General features: G+C 43.0%; 1 protein-coding gene across 1 annotated transcript in view; it reads left to right on the forward strand.

Moving 5' to 3' along the window:
* Nucleotides 1–16,809: 16,809 nt before the first annotated feature.
* The window catches only part of CPXM2 (carboxypeptidase X, M14 family member 2), a 68,796-nt gene continuing 64,420 nt past the window's right edge, over nt 16,810–21,185 (forward strand). The window contains exon 1 of the mRNA XM_066190765.1: nt 16,810–17,555. Coding sequence (XP_066046862.1) covers nt 17,243–17,555 — 313 coding nt within the window. The 5' untranslated portion in view covers nt 16,810–17,242. The remainder of the gene's footprint in view (nt 17,556–21,185) is intronic.

Below are 21,185 nucleotides of genomic sequence, written 5' to 3' on the forward strand. Positions count from 1 at the left end.
GATTTTTCTGCATGAGGAGGCAGGACGCAGATACCTACAGATGATCCCTGAAAATTCATGTGGAAGTGATCTAAAAGATTATTTCTTCACCTGCCCAGTGTCCCCTTTGCTTTAAGAACTTTCCATAGCACATTACAAAGCTTTTTCCAGCTCCGCTATGATGCTGGTGACCTGGAGTGGCCATGGAGCCTGAACATCTTGGCCCTTGTGGAGTTTGTGGGGTAGAAGTCTCTGGGAATACCTGGTGCCAGGTATCTGCACAAATATGGAGACACCAGCAGCAAAAATTGGGTGGGATATTTCCCGGTACAGAGCACCAAACCTGTTCAAATTTCAGGAGATGAGCACTTCCCCATACTGAACCTGATTTTGATTTGATCATCTTCTGCAATCTAAACCTGAAACCAGAAATTCCCGTGATGGGCTTAGGGAAATCTACAGTAGGAACAGAAAACAGTAACACACTGCTGATGCGAAATGCATTATGGTTTTATTTCCAGAGGCAGACTCTGCTATCAGATGACAACAGACATGAGTGAAGCCAGTAGGTAGTTAAAAGCAGCATTTATGGGATGAACATCACCCAGGCCTTCTGCCCCTATTGCTGATCATGTGGGAAACACGCTGGCAGGGCTGGGGGCCGTGCAGAATTTTTACTTCTATATTCCTGTATGGGGGAAAATTAAATATTTTTCTGTTGTGACAGCTGTAGACAATGCTTGGATGTGCCCGTTAATTTCCTTCATCAATCAGTTCAGATTGTTTTTAAATGGGGATCATGGGGGAGCCGTATGCCCAGAGACGTTCTCTGTACATTGTTCAGTGGAACAGAACTGCACTTGCTCCTTCGCAGGGTGATTTTTCACTGTAATGCTGTTTCCTGATGGAGTGTCCCAGCAGTTGGTGGCCTGTTCATTGTGCAAGGGCCAAGCTCATGTGGCAGAAGAGCTCTTCCCACTTCCTTCTAATCGCTGCAGACCTCTCCAAATGCAAACGACAGCACACAGGTCTTGAGCAGTGACAAGTGCAGCTGAGCAGATCAAAGCGGGAGATGGTTGTGAGATGCTGTATTCATTATCTGAAGGAAGTCTTTCCTTTGTCACAAGACTCATAAACGTGGCTGGATCTGCCTTTTGCTCCCAGAGGGACAATGGGTCCTCCTCACCCCTCTGAGCACTCAGCAAAGTCTGTGAGCTCCCCCCTACCTTTCCCTTTAATCTGCACGGTTTTCTCAGTGGGATTCAAGCTTTGCAGAATTCAGAATTTAAAGAAGATCCTGCCTCAGATCCCTTTGTGTGTGAAGAGCTGCAAGGTGGTTTTCTTTTTTTTCCCAAAAGGAGCACTTAGCTCTGAGAAGTTGCTGGCACTGAAATTCCCAGTTGTTGTGAGAGATAAATACTCACAAATGCCCTTTTTTCTTTTTATTTTCCCCTCAGCCTTTTATTGCTTATGAAGGAGGCCCTGGAAATGAAAGAAGGGTCAATTAAGGTGAGATATAATGATTTAAATTAGATAAAGATGTTTTTTTCTGATGAAGGTGGTGAGGGTCTGGAGCAGCTCTTTTTCTTGAAAAGGAGCAGGTTTCTGCATGAGGCTCAGCCCAGTGCCTGGGAGCTAAAAGGTGGCATCACCTCCAAGGAAGAGGAGAAGGAGTAGTTTTTAAGGCTGATGAAATGCCAGCACTGGGCATTGCATAAATATCACCTGCTGCTTTCTGGGTGTGTAAATCAAGACCGGATCCATTCTGAGTAAGAGATAAAATGTTATAAAGTGCTGTACCTGGAAGGAAAAAAGGCAAGAACTCTTGTTTCTTTTGCTCTCTGCAGCCTGTAGTTACAGCTCCCAGCATGGGAGATATTTTACAGAACAACATCTGGTTACAGAGTGCAAACAAACCAACAATTTACACAGGGGCATGTGAAAAGGTTTGACATATGGTATTTATTTATGAAATTCAAAGAGCTGCCTGTGTTCAGTTTACATTCAAATATTCCCTGTGCCCCACAAAGAGACCCCACGTGTAGGCTGAAATAATTTTGCTGTATTTACTCATGATGCAGAGCTAAGTAACCTCTAATTGGCAGACTCAGATCATACAGACATTAATCACAATTTTCCCCATAGAATGGATGGATACAGCAATGTTTTCTGCAATAAATATCAGCCACAAATTCAGAACTGAGAAAAAAAAATCACTCAATAAAATGTGAAAATTCTGTGCACAGCATTTGCATCAAAACAAATTTCTAGAATACCAACATATAAAATGCAAGAATTAAAATCAAAATAACCACCCCAATCCTCAACTTTTAACATTTCTCACAGGTGAATAAGAAGCTGTAAGCTTGGAATGGATTGTTATGATAATCCATTTTGATCTACTACATAATACTAGAAGGAGTGTTTTATTAGGTTATTTCTACAGCAAAATTCACTTTTAAAGACATTCTCACTTCTCCATCACATCTGTCAGCAGTTGAGCTGTTCCAATAAAGTTTAGCCTTGCTGTTTAAATTCACAGCTCGTTTCTGTTCTGCTTTTAATTTGTTTTATCAGTCGGTTTCAGCTACTAGGGCTGACAATTCCACCATTTGCTGAGCCAAAAGAGCCCTCTGCTGTTGGAGACCTGCTTCCACCCAGGGGACTTCTAACCCACAGCCAAGAGTCCAGTCGCATAGTGCAGAAAAACAAGTTTTTAAGCTTTTGGAAGGCAGAATTTCTTATGCTGGCAACCTTCTCGTAGCTGTGTTCTGAAACATTTCCAGAAGCTGCCAAGAGGTGTGTGGGTTGGCATTGCAAACACTGGCATTTCAGCCGCGGTGGGATTCAAAAATACCTTCTCCCCCACCTCCCTTCCTCAAATTTCTGAAGTCTCAGATTTCACCTTGAACTCGTTATTTTTCAGAACAATATGGAGAAAAATGGCTCAAGCTGAAATGTTGTGTTTAGTGAGATCCAGGCAGCCACATGGTTCTGGATTTGACACTCAGAGAGAAGGCAAATTCTGTGGTATGGTGGTTCTGTTTTGGACTGTGTGTCACAGCATCACCATCCAGAGCAGGAGAAAGACATGAAGTTTTAAAAAATGTAAAATTACAGTGCCTGAAAATGCCACTAAAGCTAGAAACAGTGCAAAGGCTGAAGCTTTCCGACTGATTTTCACGGCTCTCATTAAAAACGTGTGAACGGACCTTTAACAAAAGCTCTGTTAGTGCAAAGTGAGAGCAGTGTGCTGGTGGAAAACTCCAGGTTTATGTTCTGTGAACATCAGCGGTGAGGGTTTTTTTCTATTCTGGCTGCTTCTCCCCTCACCCTGACGGACCTGGATCCCCTTGGGCTTTTCCTGGGGCTGCTGAATCCTGCAGAGCAATCCATGGTGAAGAACCAAGGATCCTTTCTGGCCAGCACAGGGAGTGTCCCTCACTAGCATCAGGGTTTAGGGGCACCTCAAGATAGAAAAAGAAGGAGTGGATAGGACAAGCTGGCTGCAGACACATCATTAAAGACACTCCTTGGAGAGTAAATTCACTTCGTGGAAACCAGGACCGGTCATCCATTCCAGCCAGAATGAAATGCTGATTTTGTCCTCACCAGATTTACAGCGATTTCCAGCTGCACGTGCCCCAGTCTGGCAGGATCAACTCAAACCAGCAGGACCAGAGCACTCAGCTGTGGCAGCAGTGGTGGGGCTCAGCATGAGCCACCTTGGGGGCTGGATAAATGAACAGGGATGGTCCTGGCAGCTGCTTTTTTTATTAATTATAATGAACATTTCTGTGCAACCTCTTCTAAATGGATCCATGGAAATGGAGATGACTTCAAAGACATGTTCAAGAAGCTGAAGGTAAAAAGGCTCCCCTGAGACAGAGGCTGACCTTGGCTCTGCCACTCTCACTGCAGAAATCTCTTTAGAGATTTCTAAAAATCTCTAATTTTTTTTTGAGATTTCTAAAACACTCTACATTGTTTTAGAGATTTCTAAATCTCTAAAAAAAAAAAATTCTAGAAGTGGTCTCTGCTTTAGAGGGCCTCCTGCACTAATTGATGCCCAGTTGACGTGAACCTGGTCACCAGACCTCTCTCACCTTTTCCTGAGGTTCAAAGGAGATTCCAGAGTCATAATCCTTTGGCCCAAGTCATCACAGCATGTTGATGGCAGCCATGTAATTAATTTTATTAGTGCTCTGGATGTGGTTACCAAATCCTAGTTTGATTCTCTGATTAGCCTGTTTTGTTAATTAATGAGGTTTTTATATCCATACTGTGAGGGTGTTTTCTCTAATAAACTTTCGTTTCAGCTGGCCTGGCTCGTTGGATTTTGACAGAGAATATGGAAGCTACAGAGATTTAAAATTACTACTACAGATTTTCTTGCCCATATTCTTAATTTTATGAAATACAGATTATTGATGCTCTGGGTGAGGGACAGTCCATAACTTGAACTGATTTGTTAACAGCCAATACAGAATTTATGTGGGCAGAAGCATCATAAGTAGCTCAGTCATCATAAAACATTATTAATTTTAAATTTTATTGCAATGGGTTACTATGTAGTGTTTGTTATAGTTTTTGTTCTAATTTTAAGACAGATTTTGGCTCCACATTTGAACGCAGCTACTTCTTGGTGTGTGCACAATGGTGCCCATGGATTTCAGTGAAAATCAGGATCAATGAGGCAAATGTGCCTGGAAAGCACCCAATCACCCCAGGCCATGTGGTGAACCCACAATAACATACAAAGAGAAGAAAGAAGAGTAGAAAAAAGAAAAAAATAGATTACAAAATGAGGGAAATTATGCAAAACCCAGAGGCCCTCAAGGCAAACAGGGAAACACTCTCCTGCAGCTCCTCTCCAAAGAAGATGCTCCCTGGGCTCATTCATTGCCTGTCTGAAGGACACAGCAACATTTGTCTGAGCATCTAAAAATTCAATTTACAGCTTAAATTAACCCATCCTCCCTGGGCTTGTCACAGGATACGTGCTGGGGGGATCTGGGGACTCAACCAGGTCTGGGCAGGAGGGATGGCTTTTAGAATTTGTAGCAATACAAGCCAGAAGCAAGAAACTCCCTGAGAGAGCATCTACCGGTACAGAGAGGGACACTCACACCCTCCTCCTAATTTAGGGTCATTATTTGTACTGAGCTCATTTGCATGTTATACGTAAAGGTCGGCTTGGCTGCTGCTGCTGTTTATTTGCCATTATGATCTGCATTTATTTAGAGATGAGACAGGAGCCATTGGAGCTAATCTGTTCTGACCACTGTCATGCAAATAGAAGTGATAATCATTAACTACCCAGAGCCACACAGAAAGGAGAGTTAATTAATTGTAGGCACACTCACAGGTATCAACCTTTCATTTAAAAAATCTGCAGGATGACATCAGCCTTCGAGAATGTCAAGAGACATTTTGAAGAGTTTCTGCTGCTTTTGTCCAAGAGCATTCAGCTCCCCAGAGCTTCTGGAAAGGGAGTTAAATATCCAATTATAACAATTTTTACCACCCAGATCATGAGCCTACTCTTCAGAATTAGCCGGAATGAATGAAAAGTGTGGAGAAAGGAGAAGTTACACATCATTACCAGCTGCATGTTTTTCTGGACAAACCCAAGCCCCCGACCTCAGGTTTAAACCCTCGTTAGCAGCATTTGCAGAGGAGTTCAGGCTGCTCCACATCCACCAGCACAGCTCCTGCTGCATTTCATGCTGGTGCTTCCTGGACAATCCTCTGACATCCCAAAGGCCACAGGGATTCATGGCCAGCACCACCAAAAACCAGCACTGACACAGCCAGCTGCGAGAAGTCCACAAATGTCATCCTCTTCAGGTCCCAGCCCTCAAGTCAGGAACTGTGGAGCTTTTTTGAAAAGTAACAAATCTTCTACCTTTCTTTAAAAACATAGCCACATATCACACTTGCTATACGCAGAAATTGATATTTAGAGTATAACTCAAATTTTTGCACACCCGATTTCCCCATTAGGGAAATGTCATAATTTCAGTGAAATGCATTGATATTATTTTTTTTACCTCATTTTCTTTGGAAAGCACCTTTTTATTTGAATCAACTGTAAACGTAACTGGCATTTTAGGTGTTCTTTTTTTCCCCCTTTTGTGGCAATGGAAAATTATGATTATGCTTTATCCCCAGTTTAACCAGGAAATTTGCAGAGATGCGACCTCAAAAGCTGCCTTAGCAGGGGGAGGCTCTTACAATCCCTTTTGTAAATGTGCCGGTAAAACTTATTGAGAGTTTACAGGTTGTAGGTTCTTCAAGAAATTACAATATAGAGTAAGTGCACAATTGGAATGATGCCAAGAATTTTCCTGTTTTCTCCTCGTTAGGATGGCCGAGCACCATTCACAATCAACTCATTAATTGTTACTCTTATAAATGAAAAAAACCAAACAAACAGTAAAACCACAATCATCTCTGTTCAATATACAAATGCACATGAAAGAACAAGTGAATAATGCTGACAGGTCTCCTCAACTGCATAAAAATGTTCATTTTCCAAGGAGAATAAATAGAGGAAGTGAGTTGCAGAGAGTTTAAGCAACATGGGCAGGTTCACACAGCAGCTCTGCCAGAGTTCAGAGGAACACTCTGCTCTGCTCTTCCTCAGATTTCTGTGCTCGTGGTTGGACCTTGTGTTGTTGTAGTGCAAAGAAAGGAAAATATGCAAGGCGCCTGGGGGAGAGGGAGTAACTTATGGAAAAAGGAAAGTTTTCCTCTCTCTTGTGTCCTAAATCTGATGTTTAAGGAGTGCAGTGTTGCTGCTTATCTGTTGAAAGATGAACTTGTGTTTTTGGTTCTCCAGAATTAATAGTTTCTAATAATTTATAGAAGCACAGTACTGTCCACTCTGAAGAGACCATGATCACAACTGTGGCATTTAAAATCTTCTCTTTTCCTGACAAGGAACTGAAAGAGACTGACAGATCAAGCAGAAATGTCTTGCTGTAAAGGCACTGTTGCCTCAATAGATGGCTGTTTGGGCTGATAATAAAACCTCCTGGGTTTATCCTCTTTTCTTAGAAAAAAGCTATTGGAAAAACTGCCACGGAGAACATCAACACACCAACAAATGCAAGCAGGAGCCACCTGAAAGGATGGCACAGGCATGGAGGCCCAAGCCACAAAATAACTGGGTTGTCTGGATCGGAATGGAGATAGAAATCCAAGGAATCACTAATTTAGATGTTCTGAAGGAAGGTTTTGGGGCTGCTGGAACCCAGAGCTGGCTGCAGGCCCCAGCAGCACAGGGCCGGCCCGCTCCGGCCGCTCTGCCACGCAGGAGCAGCGCTCTGTAAACACCATCTCATTAGAGCTTTCTGAGAGCAAAAATCGCTGGGAATCCGAGCTGGGAGCAATGTTTGCAGCCAGCAGATCTCACATTCCGGGCTGGTCGAGGCAGGGATGAGGTTGGGGTTGAGTTTAAAGCCCAGCTCGTGGTGCTGTCCCTGCTGTGGTGGCGGCAGGTGAGCGAAGTCCCGGCCATTCCTGCAGCAGGAGAAGCAGAAAATGCCAAAAAGAATTGAAATATAGGAAGTTTAAATCCGTGACAACAGATACCCGCTTCAAATAATCTTAGAAATTGCAAGGATTTTTTTTTTTCCTGGTTCATCTGTGGAATTTGGCTGGCTGTCTGGAATTTACTGTGGCTTGCTCTGCCTTTCGCTACCCCAGTGGCTTGTTTTAAGCTTCTGGTGTTTTCCAGGGTATTTTAAACATTGCCTTTTAAGTATTTTTTTCTTTTGTGGCAGTCTTAGACAAGTGGGCAGGAGGAATTTGCACATGATTGGGCGAAATAACAAGAAATAAATATTTTCCATTGCAATTACAAGGTTGGTCTCCTCCTGTAAATTATTTATGGAAAAATACACTTAATGCTATTACCCAGATTTTCCAAGATAAAGGAAGATGAAGCTAAGGTTGCTGCACTGTAATCCATTAGTCTGGTATGTGTGATGGATCACACTCAGAAGCAAACCATGTAGAAAATAGCTGTAAGTGATCCTCCAGCTGAACTTTCCGAGTTTATTTTCCACAACCAAGGTGTGGAGACTTCTGGTAGAGCAGAAGAAAACTTTCTAGGCACATAACATCCTTCCTCCCTGCTGTGTTATTGGGAGGGAGGTTTCCTTTTCCCTTTGCCCTCAGGGTGAATTTAAGTGATTTAAATCAAACGTGCCTATAAAGCTCCATTCCAAGCTGCCTACATGTCTGGGAGCTCACTCGGGAAGAGCTTTTGGCGTTCTGCCCTCCTGCCCAGCCTGTCAGCCACAGCAGGGCTGTGCAAGTCACACGCCAGGAATGTTGGTGGAGTACTTAAAGGAGGCTAATAAAAAAGACAAAAAGTGACTTTTTACAAGGAAAGGTAACAATAGGACGAGGGGGAACAGTTTCAAACACTCAGAGGGAAGATTTAGATTGGATATTAGGAAAAAGTTGTTCCCTGTGAGGGTGGGCAGGCCCTGGCACAGGGTGCCCAGAGAAGCTGTGGCTGCCCCTGGGTCCCTGGCAGTGTCCAAGGCCAGGTTGGACATGGGGGCTTGGAGCAGCCTGGGATAGTGGAAGATGTCCCTGCCCATAGCCGGGGATGGAATGAGATGATATTTAAGGTTTCTTCCAACCCAAACCATTCTCTGATTCTTCTCCAGGGACTCAATGCCTAGGGCTGCTCATCACACTGAGTTCCATTTTTCTTCATATCTCCAGCTCCCCGGTTCTAATTGAGTATTTTTGGCTCTTTTCCACACCCTCAAATTGTCATTTTTATAAGAGAATTCCTGTGCTTGGGTTGGTCTGCAGCTATCTGTATGTTGAGAAATCAGCTAGCTAAAGGAAACAGAAAATTGTTAAATTCACCAACGCAGTTTTCCATCCCCGGGGTTATTAACTTGGCTGTGTTTTTACTATTCAGCCAATTTTCATAACATGTGAAGGGAATTTATTTGCCATCTTGATTTTTCCATTCAGTTCAAATGAAATCCATCAGGAATTCCAGCATCACTAAAGATGAGGGCACTGCAGATGGACAGACTTTTGGGAAAATGAATGAACAGACAGCTTGGTGACAGGGCAACACAATGGGACAGGCATTTCCAAAGAAACTACTAAATAAATTATCTTCCACGGGGCTTGAGGGAGTAAAAATGAAAAAAAAAATGATGCTTCTGTAACAGTTTGGATTTGTTGGAGATGATCCAGATGCATAGGAAGGGTGTGGCATTTTTGTTAAGACTGGTTTTCAAAGGACTCTTCTCAAGTGACTTCTAAAATTTATAAAACATTTTGACCTCGTATGACTGTTATCTCATCTAAAATACATGAAAAGTACCCTTAAAACCTAAAGCTGTCACTGAGCATTAAATAACCAAAATTTGTGAGCCCATGATGGAGTTCTCTGGAGAAAGAGGAGCCACGTTTTCATTTTTCCTCATTTGCTGGCAAAGAGGCCTTTGGTAACATTCTCTTGTGAGGCTCCAGATATTGTGAGTTTCTGCTGGGATTTCGTCTGAAGTGAATAAAATACAGATGATGAGTGCATTTGAAAATGCCTGGTTATTTTTAGAAAACACATCCCATTTATTACAGCTCCAGACCACCTGTGAAACGAGCCGGGGAAGATAATTATGGGATGGTGTCGTACACAAACACCAGGCCAACCTCAGGCTCAGCTCTGCAGATGTCCCATTCCCCAGGCTGCCAGCCTTGATCTCATTCCCAAACCACTGCAAATCTGAAATCTCCCATGATGTGGAGCCCTGAGCCTGTGGTCAGTGAGAAACAGAGGGGAGCCATGAAGCACAACACAATCCCAAGGTCTCCATAGCAAGATTTGCATGGAAATCTGGGAAAGTGGCACCGGGAGCCTCCTTGACTCCATAATACCTCACCATGTGTAGAAGCACCTTGGTCCTTCCTCAGCCTCTGCCCTCAGCCTCTCCCCTGACACACTATGCTAAATAGAAAATATATTTAAATATAAAATACTATCTAAAATGTCAAGAAGAGGAGGCCCTTCCCAAAGCAAACGTGTAGGGAGCATAGGACGGAGAGAAAGAGAAAATCATAAGCAATAACAACTTCCATAAAATGCCAGGGAAACATTGAAATTGCTTCCTACCAGTTTTGTTATCAATCCAGCTATAGCAATAAAAAGGGAACAAGAAACTCCCTTGTCTAGGTGATGATCAAAGGAGCCAGCAGCTCTTCTTCCTACTAGTCACAAGTGGTTTCCTTTCGAAAATATTATCATTATTTCCGAGATAAAACCATTTAAGTCCTGATGGATGGTTCTGGAAATTACTCCCCACTCCGCTGACAAGCTTATCTGGCCTCAAGTGAGGCTGAGGTGTTTTGCTTGGACTGAGTTTGCCCAAACCAGTAGGAAGCAAACAAAACCATATCTGAACTGCACTATGGGGTGCATTTGGCTAAATTTCAGTATTTTCAAAACCAAATTCAGTAACCTAAATGATAATTACACTCTGTAGGGCAAAACTGTTGGACTCGAGAGTGTCCCTAACACTGTTGATCCCATTAATAAGTGGCATATACAACCACACTGTGAGAAATATACTCTGTCGTAGAGATCTTACAGTTTAAACATACAAAGAAGGTTAAAAAAAAAAAAAAGGAGATGCTGATGTCCCAAAAATCTCCTTCAACCTAAGCTATTCTATGATTTTTGGAAACAAAATAACTTTGGATAAATTTTAAAATGCAAGGTAATTTTTATATCCTGCTTTTTTTGGCAGAATTTGTGCCACGTCCTGTGTGGGAAAAATATATTAATGCCTTTCAAACAGTGAAACTTTATAATTTATGTTATGCCACCTATTAGCAAGAATCTGCATAACATTCAAACTTGAGTGTGCCTTTAAATCCTGTCATTTCACCTCCCAAACAGCCTTGTCCAGCATGCTGGCACAAGCCCCTTTTTAATGGCTCAAAGTTAAGTTCAAACAAGTTTATTACACAGCTGTGAAATTATATTGGCATATCTGGTAATGTAAGTCTGACATGAATCTCTGTGTGACAAGTGAAAACCCATTTCATTGCTTTCCTTTCACATTAATTCTTCCATTTTCACTGTTTGCTTAAGTGAATGCACTGTGGAAGGTACCTTCAGTATATTGTCAAAAATATGTGATTATGGAGATAAAAATTAGATCTTCAAATATTGGCTTTAAATGTCACTAAATTAATCAGTTTGGGGTTGGAATTAAGCTATGCAGAGGCATTGTTATCCTATGAAAATGTTGCATTACATTAAATATTTCTTCACCCCAAGTAATCCTAGCCGTGAATACTGCTTGTATCTGAAAGGAATAATTGCTGGCTCTTCTGTCTTTAAAACACAATCTTGAAATATAGAATTTTAAGGACTACTCTCCAATGATGTGTTTGCCAGCTCTATCACATTGAGCATAACCAATATTTCTACATTAATGTGCCATCTTCAGTCCCCCTTGGACTTTCACCCATGACTTCTCAGGCTACACTTAGGCTGTTGAAGAAATCCCAGGAAAAAATGACCTTTCAGACAAACTCCACGCTGCATTTCCCTGCTGCTGCCTGGGATGTGTTAAACATGCTGCTCACACTCCACATGGCACATGTGCAGCGATTTCAGTCCAGGAAATACCAGACTGAAATGTGAGAGTCGTTACTTTTTGGGATTCAAATGTTGGCAGGTAGATGATGTCCACGGGGATTTGCTGGAAGTGGCTGTTTTCATCCAAGTGAACCAAAAAGGGACGTTCCAGATGGGCTGTGAGCGCAGCGGGGGAATTTCATCCCATTTTCTCCAACTGTTCCACATAACCACTGTCATCCACTCATCTCTGTTGTCTCAGTGCTGTCTCGGCTTTACAGTTAAAATAAAATTTGCACATTAAACTTGCCCATTTTTGGACAATGCCGACAACTCTAAACCATTGACTAGTGCACAACCACAGTCCTTCCAATGCTGATAAATTAACAAAATACAAACAGTATTAGAAAAGAATAAAATATTAGTTCTCCTTTTTGTAGGGCTAGCATGAGAGAACTTTAAATCCCAAGGCAGCCTCTCCAGTCCCTTTCCTAGTGATAATTCTGCTGGCTTTGTTCCAGCAGTGGCTGCCAAATGCCAGGGCAATGTGGGGTGAACACAAAATCTACAGGCATTTTGGGGCATGGAGAAATGTACTTCCCATAATAATAATAATAATAATAATAATAATAATAATAATAATAATATGCCAAAAAACTATTACATTCTTTACAAAAATGCCGGAAATTCCTTCTTTTGGCTTTGCTAATGTCACTGGTTAACTTTGCCTTTCTTAAAATTCTGTTTCTTCTCATGTGTTCGGCACAGAAGGAAAAAAGTAAAGAAAACTCTGGGAAAGTGTAGGTAGAGAATTTTCATTTCTCCAGCAGAATGGGGCTGATGCAGATGGATCTGATCTAAATATCCCCAAATAATGATGATGGTGGGTGCAGTCTCTGCTTGGCATTCACAGCATTTGTACCATGAACTGATCCATCACTCTGAGGTGCTCAAAACAGGAAAATCCCACAATTCCATTTCTGGCTTGGAAAAGGGTTCATATAGTGAAAACGATATCACAGCACGGGGAAGTATAAGAGAACAAGGAACTTTTGTTTCCATGGCAATCCGAGCTCCTTCTCCAGACACAAGCACAAAGGCAATATGCTGAATGATTATCTGAAGGTCATGTTGCTCTTAGGAGAAAAAGTTAGGGAGAATGCACTGGGATAAATTCCCCAGCCAGGATGCACACTGCATTTCTAACTAGTTCAAATAAACAACTGCTGAAGGAAATAATTGCCTTCATTACTGGCATCAGTTTATTTTCAAATCTGTTGGCCCAAAGGGAACAGCAGCCTGCTCAGGAGGATATTTTGTATCATTACTTGATATGTTCAGAGAAAAATGTTGAGATTCTGGGTATGTTTGGCATCCCTCACCTGGTAAAATAATTATATTCCCTTTAAAGTTAAAGGTGTCTTAAAACTGAGTTAAATGTCTCCATGTAAGAGCTTGTTTATGTTTCCAGTCATTTTTTCTCTGGTAAGAACCGCTCTTTTAAGGATCTGCCTTATCAACAAGTGCAAGGAGAGCTTTAAATGCCAGGATACTCAGGGTGTTGCAGGGGAGCAGAACCTTCGCACCTGTCTCTGTTACACGTGTAAGAAACAGGCATCAAAGAGCCACATAAATGTTCAATGCAGTTTCCTTTGTATTTCCCAGTGTCAGTTTTAGGTTTCCATCTCCTCTGAGATGGTTTGACCTTGTTGACAGCAGGGGTAAATGCTTTATACAGCAAAGAAAATGACTTTAGAAAAGTGTAATTCTCTTTTCTTGCTCCACTCTGTGCTTCATGATTTACTACAGAGCTGAAGTACAAAGGAACAGAAACTTCACTGGTGTTCAGGAGGAAAGCTATTTTTAGAGTCATTTTGTTGCCAAAGCATATAGAAACCTTATGTGCTACCTCAGAAAGTTATCCTGGAATGGCAAGGAAAACAGAGATGCCTTTTTTTTGTCTTTTTCTTTTCCAACCACGAAGCTTTGCTCCAACTAAAAAATGATTTGCCAAACGAGAACTTGCAGGAGTCACTGAGCTGTTTGAAGTTGAATTAAACCTAAATGTGTGGTCAGTGTTTGTGTGGTATAAATACAAATTAAGATCCTCAGCAAGGACGGCGCTTACAGGTACACCTTTACCTTCTCCTCAGTGGAATGCATCCCCGAATCTGCACTTTCCAGAGTCATTTAGGTTGGAAAACATCTCTAAGATCATTAAGTCCTTCCATTCTCCCAGCACTGCCAATCCCACACATGTCCCCAAATGCCACATCCACAAAGCTTTTAAATCATTCCAAGGATGGGGACTCCACCAGTGCTCTGGGCAGCCTGTTCCAATGCTTGATCACCTTTTCCCTGACGAAACCTCCCCTAATATCCACTCTAAACCTCCCCTAGCAGGGAGAGTGCCAGAGGCAAGGGGAGAGCTGGGAGTGCCTCTTTTTCCAGAGGTGGTGTTGAAATTGGCTCAAAACACGTGGTTTGAGAAGCGTTAACCCAGCTTAGAGAGCAAACCATCACCTTCCAAATCAATCCTTCTTGGGAACAGAAGGGGAAACCCCTCTCAGACCACAGCACGTTGTGTCTCTCTGCAGCAGGACAAACGTTTAAAGCCAAGTGTGGAATGACTTCTCCACTCTCACTGGCATCATTTCAGGGAGGGAGGGTGATGCTAGTTACAGTTGTTTTCTACAAAAAATCTCCATTTGCTTTATCTCCTTCCACATCGGCAGGTTTTTACAAGCTATTGTGATACTTCCCAGGCAAAAGAAAAGAAACAGCCCTTAGGCCCAAAACATCTGAGCCCTCAGTGATCTTCATACTTCTGCGCCACTCTTAGAAGAAAAACCTCCTTTCCTGTTAGTTGTTTCTAGGATGCTGACAGTAAAAAGGTTTTATGGTGAAGTAGATCAAAACTGTGCCTAGAGGCAGACTTTTGTGTGGGTTCAGCTGGCTGAATTCATGCACATCCCAAAAAGAGAGGTGGGTGTGGAAGGGGAAGCAGTGAATCCACACCCACAACCCCAGGAAGTATTAAAAGCCGAAAAAAGAAATACAGGGGGGCTGGCTGTTTGCACAGGTTGATACCCGGGAAGAGGTACTGATGAGTGTTTGGATGAGTTAATCTTTCTGAAGAGTAATTACAGACAGAGAGAAAAGAGGGAGTTATTTGTGGTGACTGCAGGAGGAGCAGCAACGGGTTTAGTGCCGCCTGATGTCCTGCAAAGTTCTTCCCAGCAGAATGCAAAATTTCCCCAAATCACATTCCTCAGGTCTTTAATTAAAGTATGCTCAATTTTATATTTTATGAAAATACTTCTTGTTATGCTTGAAAATGTTAATACTCGGCTCTGTGTCCATCTTTAAACAATACAATGAGTTAAATAATGATTTGCAGCTAAAGCTCCTTTAGTCACAAAAAGCCAAGTCCTTAACGACGTCATGGAAAAGTTTATTTTTCTACTGCTTCTCTAGCTATGTGAGTGTTCATAAATGTCTTCAGAAGACTGGCTGTGCTGCAAATGGCAGCAAAATTAAACACATTTCCTGTAGCTTGTGCTCTGCCCTCAGAAATGAGGACCAAGGCAGGAAGGGACTGGGTACTCTGGAAATGGAAAACAAAGTAAGAATATTTGTGAAATCACTAAGAGGGGATTTCCAGGATATTCAGCCTGCTCCCACACTGCTTCCAGAGGCAGAGGTGACAGAGCCATCTATTGCAGATAAAAGGGTCTGAAAGTTTGATGGGAAGCAGCTTTTCATCAAATAAAGTTTATTTATGTATATATGTATAATTCAACAAAGCAGCAAAAAAGGAAAGTACATTTTATTCTAGCTTTAAAAAACAAAAATTCCTATATTTAAAATAGACAGTTGTGTAGTTTTCAGATGTAAAGGAAAAAAAAAAAGAAAGTAAAAGTTCAGGATAAAAGCACAGCTGCATTTTTATAAAAGGAAGGACAACAGACAAAATATAAATCACTACATTCCTTTTGAGATAGCAACTAAGAAAGCAAGAATGATCATTGCTTATATGGGATGGGATCACCCACAGCCTGGAAACCAAATATATCAAAAGATACAGGTACCAAGATATGAAATGATGCTTATTATGGTATTAAAATTATGAGAAACACACCAAAAATGCAAGCACAAAGCCAGGATAAAGACTGAGGCAACAGATGTAATGCTTTCTCCCAGCTGACTGGACCGTGGCAAGAAATACAATATACATGATGAAAATATAAGCTGGCATTTTCAACACAGGAGTAAGAATTCATATTTCATGTGAGCCAACTGTTGCACATTTCCTTCAGCACTGAAGGTTATTTTAGAGGTATGAAAAAGATGAGAGGTAAGATTTTGCTCCCAGACAAATTGATTTCATTAACGATGCTGGCTTGCGTGTGCGTAGCACAAACCCCCCGGTCTGCTGGGAAGATGTTTCAGGGATTATCAGGATTATCCCAAAAAGAGGGAGAAAAAGGGCCACAGATGAACCATACTCTTCCTGGTTTTCAGCTGGGCTGAACCCTGAATTCTGCCATGTACCCCAGGAGAAGCTTCTTAGAACTAGGCACATGATATGTGTTGAGTTGTATTAGTTATGGATAACTTGCTGTAAATTGCTATAAAATAAGAAGCTGCTGCAAAGTAAAAGTTTATGTAAAGCTACATGATTTAAACTATATTATTTAAACAATAAACAATAAGTTACTATAAAGTAATAGAACTATTTGTATAAGTATAGTTCAATATCTATAAACTAAAATGTAGTTTTATGTCTATAAAGTGAGTTATAAAGAAATTTTGTTGTCATATGTATGCTAACTAATACAAACAGGGAAGGCTGAGATTGGTGCTGGAGACGGACCCTACTTTGTAAAAGTTTAAAGGGGGGTGGGGGGGGGGAAAGCACCACAAAAGGGAATAACTTCTATGGATTATTTGCACCGCCGCACATCCCACGTATCCCCCTGCGTGCCCAGGGTGGCAGTGCCAGCAGATGACCCCTGCCAGGCACGGGCTCTGCGTGCCCACCCCCGTCTCCCAGGGGAGGGAAACACTCTGGCCACGGGCTGGGAGGAGAAGGCTGCCTGCCAAGTTGACTTTTCTTGGAATAAGCGCTCTCTTGGATGAGCGGCGCGCAGGAGGAGTGTGAGCCCGGGGACGGAGCGGAAACTGTCGCGTAACTCGGGCCGGGGGAGAGAGCGGCACCGGGAGCGGCGGGGCAGGGCAGCACCTGCCACGGGCCGGAGCGGCTGTCCGTGTGTCCGTGTGTCCGTGTGTCCGTGTGTCTGTGTGTCTGTGTGTCCGAGTGTCCGAGTGTCCCTGTGTCGGTGCGTCCCTGCCTCCAAGTGTCCGAGTGTCCAGGTGTCCGTGTGAGAGTGTCCCTGTGTCCGAGTGTCCGAGTGTCCAGGTGTCCGTGTGAGAGTGTCCCTGTGTCCGAGTGTCTCAGTGTCCGTGTGTCCGGCCGTGCCCCCTCCCCGCAGCCCCGTCCCGCAGCGGCTCCTCGGAAGCAGCGCCCGGCTCGGGCTCCTTCCCCCGCCGCTCCCGGAGCGCTTTTCCAGCTGCCCAAACTCTGTTCGCCCGCTCTCCGAATAAAGTTCCAGCGCTCCTGCGAGTGCAGGGATGATCGCCCGTGGCCATTCTCGGCTCTGCCTCGCTCTCTGCACCTTTGGGCTGGCGCTGCTGGGGGATGTGTCCCGCGCTGTCCCCATGGACGATCAGGATTACTACCTGCAGGAAATCACCAACAGGGATCATTATTACTCCTTTCCATATCCCGGGGAAGAGTTCTTTCCTTTCACGGAGCAGCCCGGAGAGGAAGGACCTATGCGTGCTGCAGAGACAGAGGAGCGCCCAGGGTTCAAACCGAGCAGGAAGGAGTTAAAACAGAAGAAAAACAACAAAAAAGGAAAATCCATTCTTGAAACGCCACCAGGTAACTTTCCACCTTCTCCTCCAGAGTTTGGAGCCTGTTGAATCTCACGCTGACTGACTTTTAGCATTAATGAATATCCAGTTAATGGCAGATTTGGTAATAATAACAATAAATGTGATTGTGGTGATGATGATGATGATGATGATGATGATGACGACACATTAAAGTTTAATATCCCACAGAACAGACCTGCAGAACTTCTACAAACTTTGAAACAATCTCTTTACTTGAAAGGGAAAGAGTTAAAGAGTCGGAATGTATAAATTTCTGCTGTACTCTGGGCTAGTCTGTGGACTTCTCCTTCTTAATTATTTTTAATTGCACTTGGCAACTGGCTTGCTGTGAAAGCCGCTGTTCTATAAGCAAAGGAACAGAGACAGATTTCATAGTAAAAGGTGATTATATGTAATGACAACTCACCTTATCCCTTGTCACTTTAATCTTAGAGAGGTTTCTGAATAAATTTCACTTCTAAACCTGTGAATTTCTCTGAGATTTCACTTTGAAGCCCTCCAGAGGAAGATATGTAAACAGAGATCTTCCTGGAAAAGAGTAAGCCCTAACGAGCTCAATTTAATTATTGACCAGTTAAGTAAAGAAATTAAGCAGCAACAAAAACGCCTTAAAAGAAAACGGCCACCCTAATTCCGTTTTCTGAAGTTGGCAGAAACGTGATCAGCTTTTATCACCCACTTGTTCCCATTAACACCTAATTGCACCACCCCAAAAGAGTAATTCCTTTTTGTGGTCCCTGACTGTCTGGTAGGTACCTAGGAGTGAGTTTGGTCCAGGAAGTTTAGAGTTGTAAAATTTGGGGCCTGATCTCACAGATCTCTGAACTTCCCTTAACTTCAGGAAGATACTTCATGTTAATGACTGCGGCATATGGCACAAAATCTGTGATTTAGATTTAAATCAGTACAGCAAAACAGGGGATCAGGGGTTGTAGAGTGGCTTTAGCTTTATCCAGTGACATCCAGCAGATAGCAAACAAAATATTTTAAGTTTAATGTTGACACTAATAGAATTTACTTAACATTTGTGCAGCAAAAATATGGGCTTTTATACTAATAAATAATGATAAGAAAATGTAATTTCTAACATCTAGAAAACCATTGGTGGGGCAGGCAGCGTGGCTTGTTAGGGTAACTCCAGGCAGAATTCAAGGGTGGTGGCAGATGCACCTTGTCTGGGGAGCAGAGACATGAGACATCTGTGTCCCTGTCTCCTCGTGTTGGAAAGGCCCAGCTCTACAGAGATGGGGTAACTGAGAGGCGTTTCCAAGGATTTTATTCCATTATCAATCTTGTAGAAGGATGGGATATAAGAGATGTAAAACTCAATGCCATTCTATCAGAAGCCAACCTATTTCTTTGTTACAATACCTTATAAATGTTTTTCAGCCTAATCAGCTTGTGCCACACAGTGTTGCTAATACTTCTAACACAAATCACTTCTTATTTTACCTCACGTGGTCTTGCTGCAATGCATCTTCCACAGTTCTAATTCTCAAAAATATCTGGTCTGTTTGCAAGGCCATCCTTTGAAACTTGTTTCCAGTTCAATTTCTCTCTCAACAATGTCTTCACTATTCCATGGCCTTTCTAAGTCAGCACCCCTTATCTCAGAGTTTGCATACAGATGGACAAGACTATGTGAGCTTTCAGTCAGGCTTTGAGAATCCTCTACAAATCCATGTCTCACATCTCCCCCTCTTCCTTTTGAAACGCCTCTCCGTGTCCCCCTCTCCATGTCCCCGTCTATTTAGAGCTGGGTTTTTCCAACATCCCAGGGTCCAGCAGCTTCCCAAGGGGGTGTGGCACTGCCTGGACCTTCTCAAGGACTGCCTTATCAGGTTTATTATCTCAGCATGGTCATTGCAGTCTATGTGAGATCATCTGAGAATGTTCTTGTTTCAGTGTCTCCTTTGTTTGGTTTTTTAAATCGAGGAAAGAGAGGCTCTGCTTTCCACCTCCACTGACTGAATCAGGTGGATTATGACAGGACAAAGGGGAGCTTCCCACTGCCAGAGGGCAGGGTTAGATGGAAAATTGGGAAGGAATTGTCCCCTGTGAGGGTGCTGAGCCCCTGGCACAGAGGAGCTGTGGCTGTCCCTGGATCCCTGGAATTGTCCAAGGTCAGTTTGGAGGGGCCTAGAGCAGCCTGGGATAGTGGAAGGTGTCCCTGCCCATGGCAGGGGTGGCACTGGATGATGTTTTAAGATCCTTTCCAACCCAAACCATTCCATAAATTCATGATCTTGGGAAACACTTGGATGTTAAGCTCTGTAATTAGGTTTTTGATTCCTCCTTGTGGTGGAGAAAATCGAGATTTCCGTCCTGTGGTGGGATGTTCTGTGGTTCTTCTCTGCTTTCATCTTCCCTAGTGGCTTTTTCCCAATTTTCCCAGCACTTGGGGATTCACACTTGCTCCAAACAGTGATGAGAAGAGAATCCAATCCATGAGGGCAAAGTTAATTTATCTTTAGAGACAGGTATCTTCCTCATTCCCCACCTGCTGCAATGAGCACAGGGGAAAAAGCTCATGATGCACTGCCAAAAGCAGCTGGAAATGGCTCAATTCCACCTTCCACAGCAAGTTTGGGCTCTTGGGACACAGCTGAGCTTCCAAGCTTTCACCAGCCATGTGCAATAAGAGGTTTCAAAGCCTCTGAGCTTTTGAAAAAATAGCCAGAGGTACAACAAGCAACTGATCTCCTCCACCAAACTCCTCCTCCTTGATCCAGGATCTGGATGATTGGCGTCAACTCAGCAAACTGGCTGCTGGACTTATTTATATGGGAAAATCCAAATACGGGATTTCCCTGGGAGCAGCTGAACAATTTTAACTGCAAGAGGCACAAGAAGCCCTGAGGTGAACGCCCAGCGAGGAGAGCGGTCACCACTTGTCACAGATGTGAGTGTAAACAGGAGGGTTTCAGCAGGAAGTGTCAGGCAGTTTGAGCTGCAGTGTTAAAAGTTCTGGCTATAATATTGAAAATTTCTCTTCCCTTCTCACCCAGAGGCAGGCAAGGGCAAGGTCCTGCCGGGGCAGTAACTCTGATGCTTAGTGCCAAAGTCCCCATGTCACCAGGGATCAGTTTGGAATGAGGATCTGACAATCTGGCCCTCACGGATTTGTTTAAATACTAATACACACCTATATTTACTAAAATTTGGATGTTAAGAGGCCAGCTAGAGATAATAATAGCAGCTGTCAAACAGATATCAATAACAATAACCATAAATCTGGCTGAGCAAGAATGTGTTGTGCTTACATGTACACAACTGTGTTCATGCGTCTCTCCAGAAGTGGAATTAATTTATTGGACATGCAGTAAATACCGAAATTTGGGGTTTGTGATGCTCGCTGGCAGCCAGGACATGTGGGATTAATTAGTTGTAACAAACAATAGCCTGGCTGGGAGCTGGGATGGAGAGGGAGGAGGAATGGGAATGTGTGATGTGCCCTTTGGCTGAGCAGCTGGTCCTGATCAACCCCAGCTTTGAATCAAAGTGGAAATCAAACAGAGCAGTCTCAAGGACATGGCACTAAACAGATGACACACACTCCATTTATTTCAGCTAATTACTGTAGGTGGCCAGAATATAGATATTTGCAGCCTGTGAA

This window comes from Chamaea fasciata, unplaced genomic scaffold (assembly GCF_029207755.1).
Source record: "Chamaea fasciata isolate MVZ Bird 193981 ecotype frontalis unplaced genomic scaffold, bChaFas1.0.hap1 SCAF_9, whole genome shotgun sequence".
NCBI classification, from domain to species: Eukaryota; Metazoa; Chordata; class Aves; order Passeriformes; family Sylviidae; genus Chamaea; species Chamaea fasciata.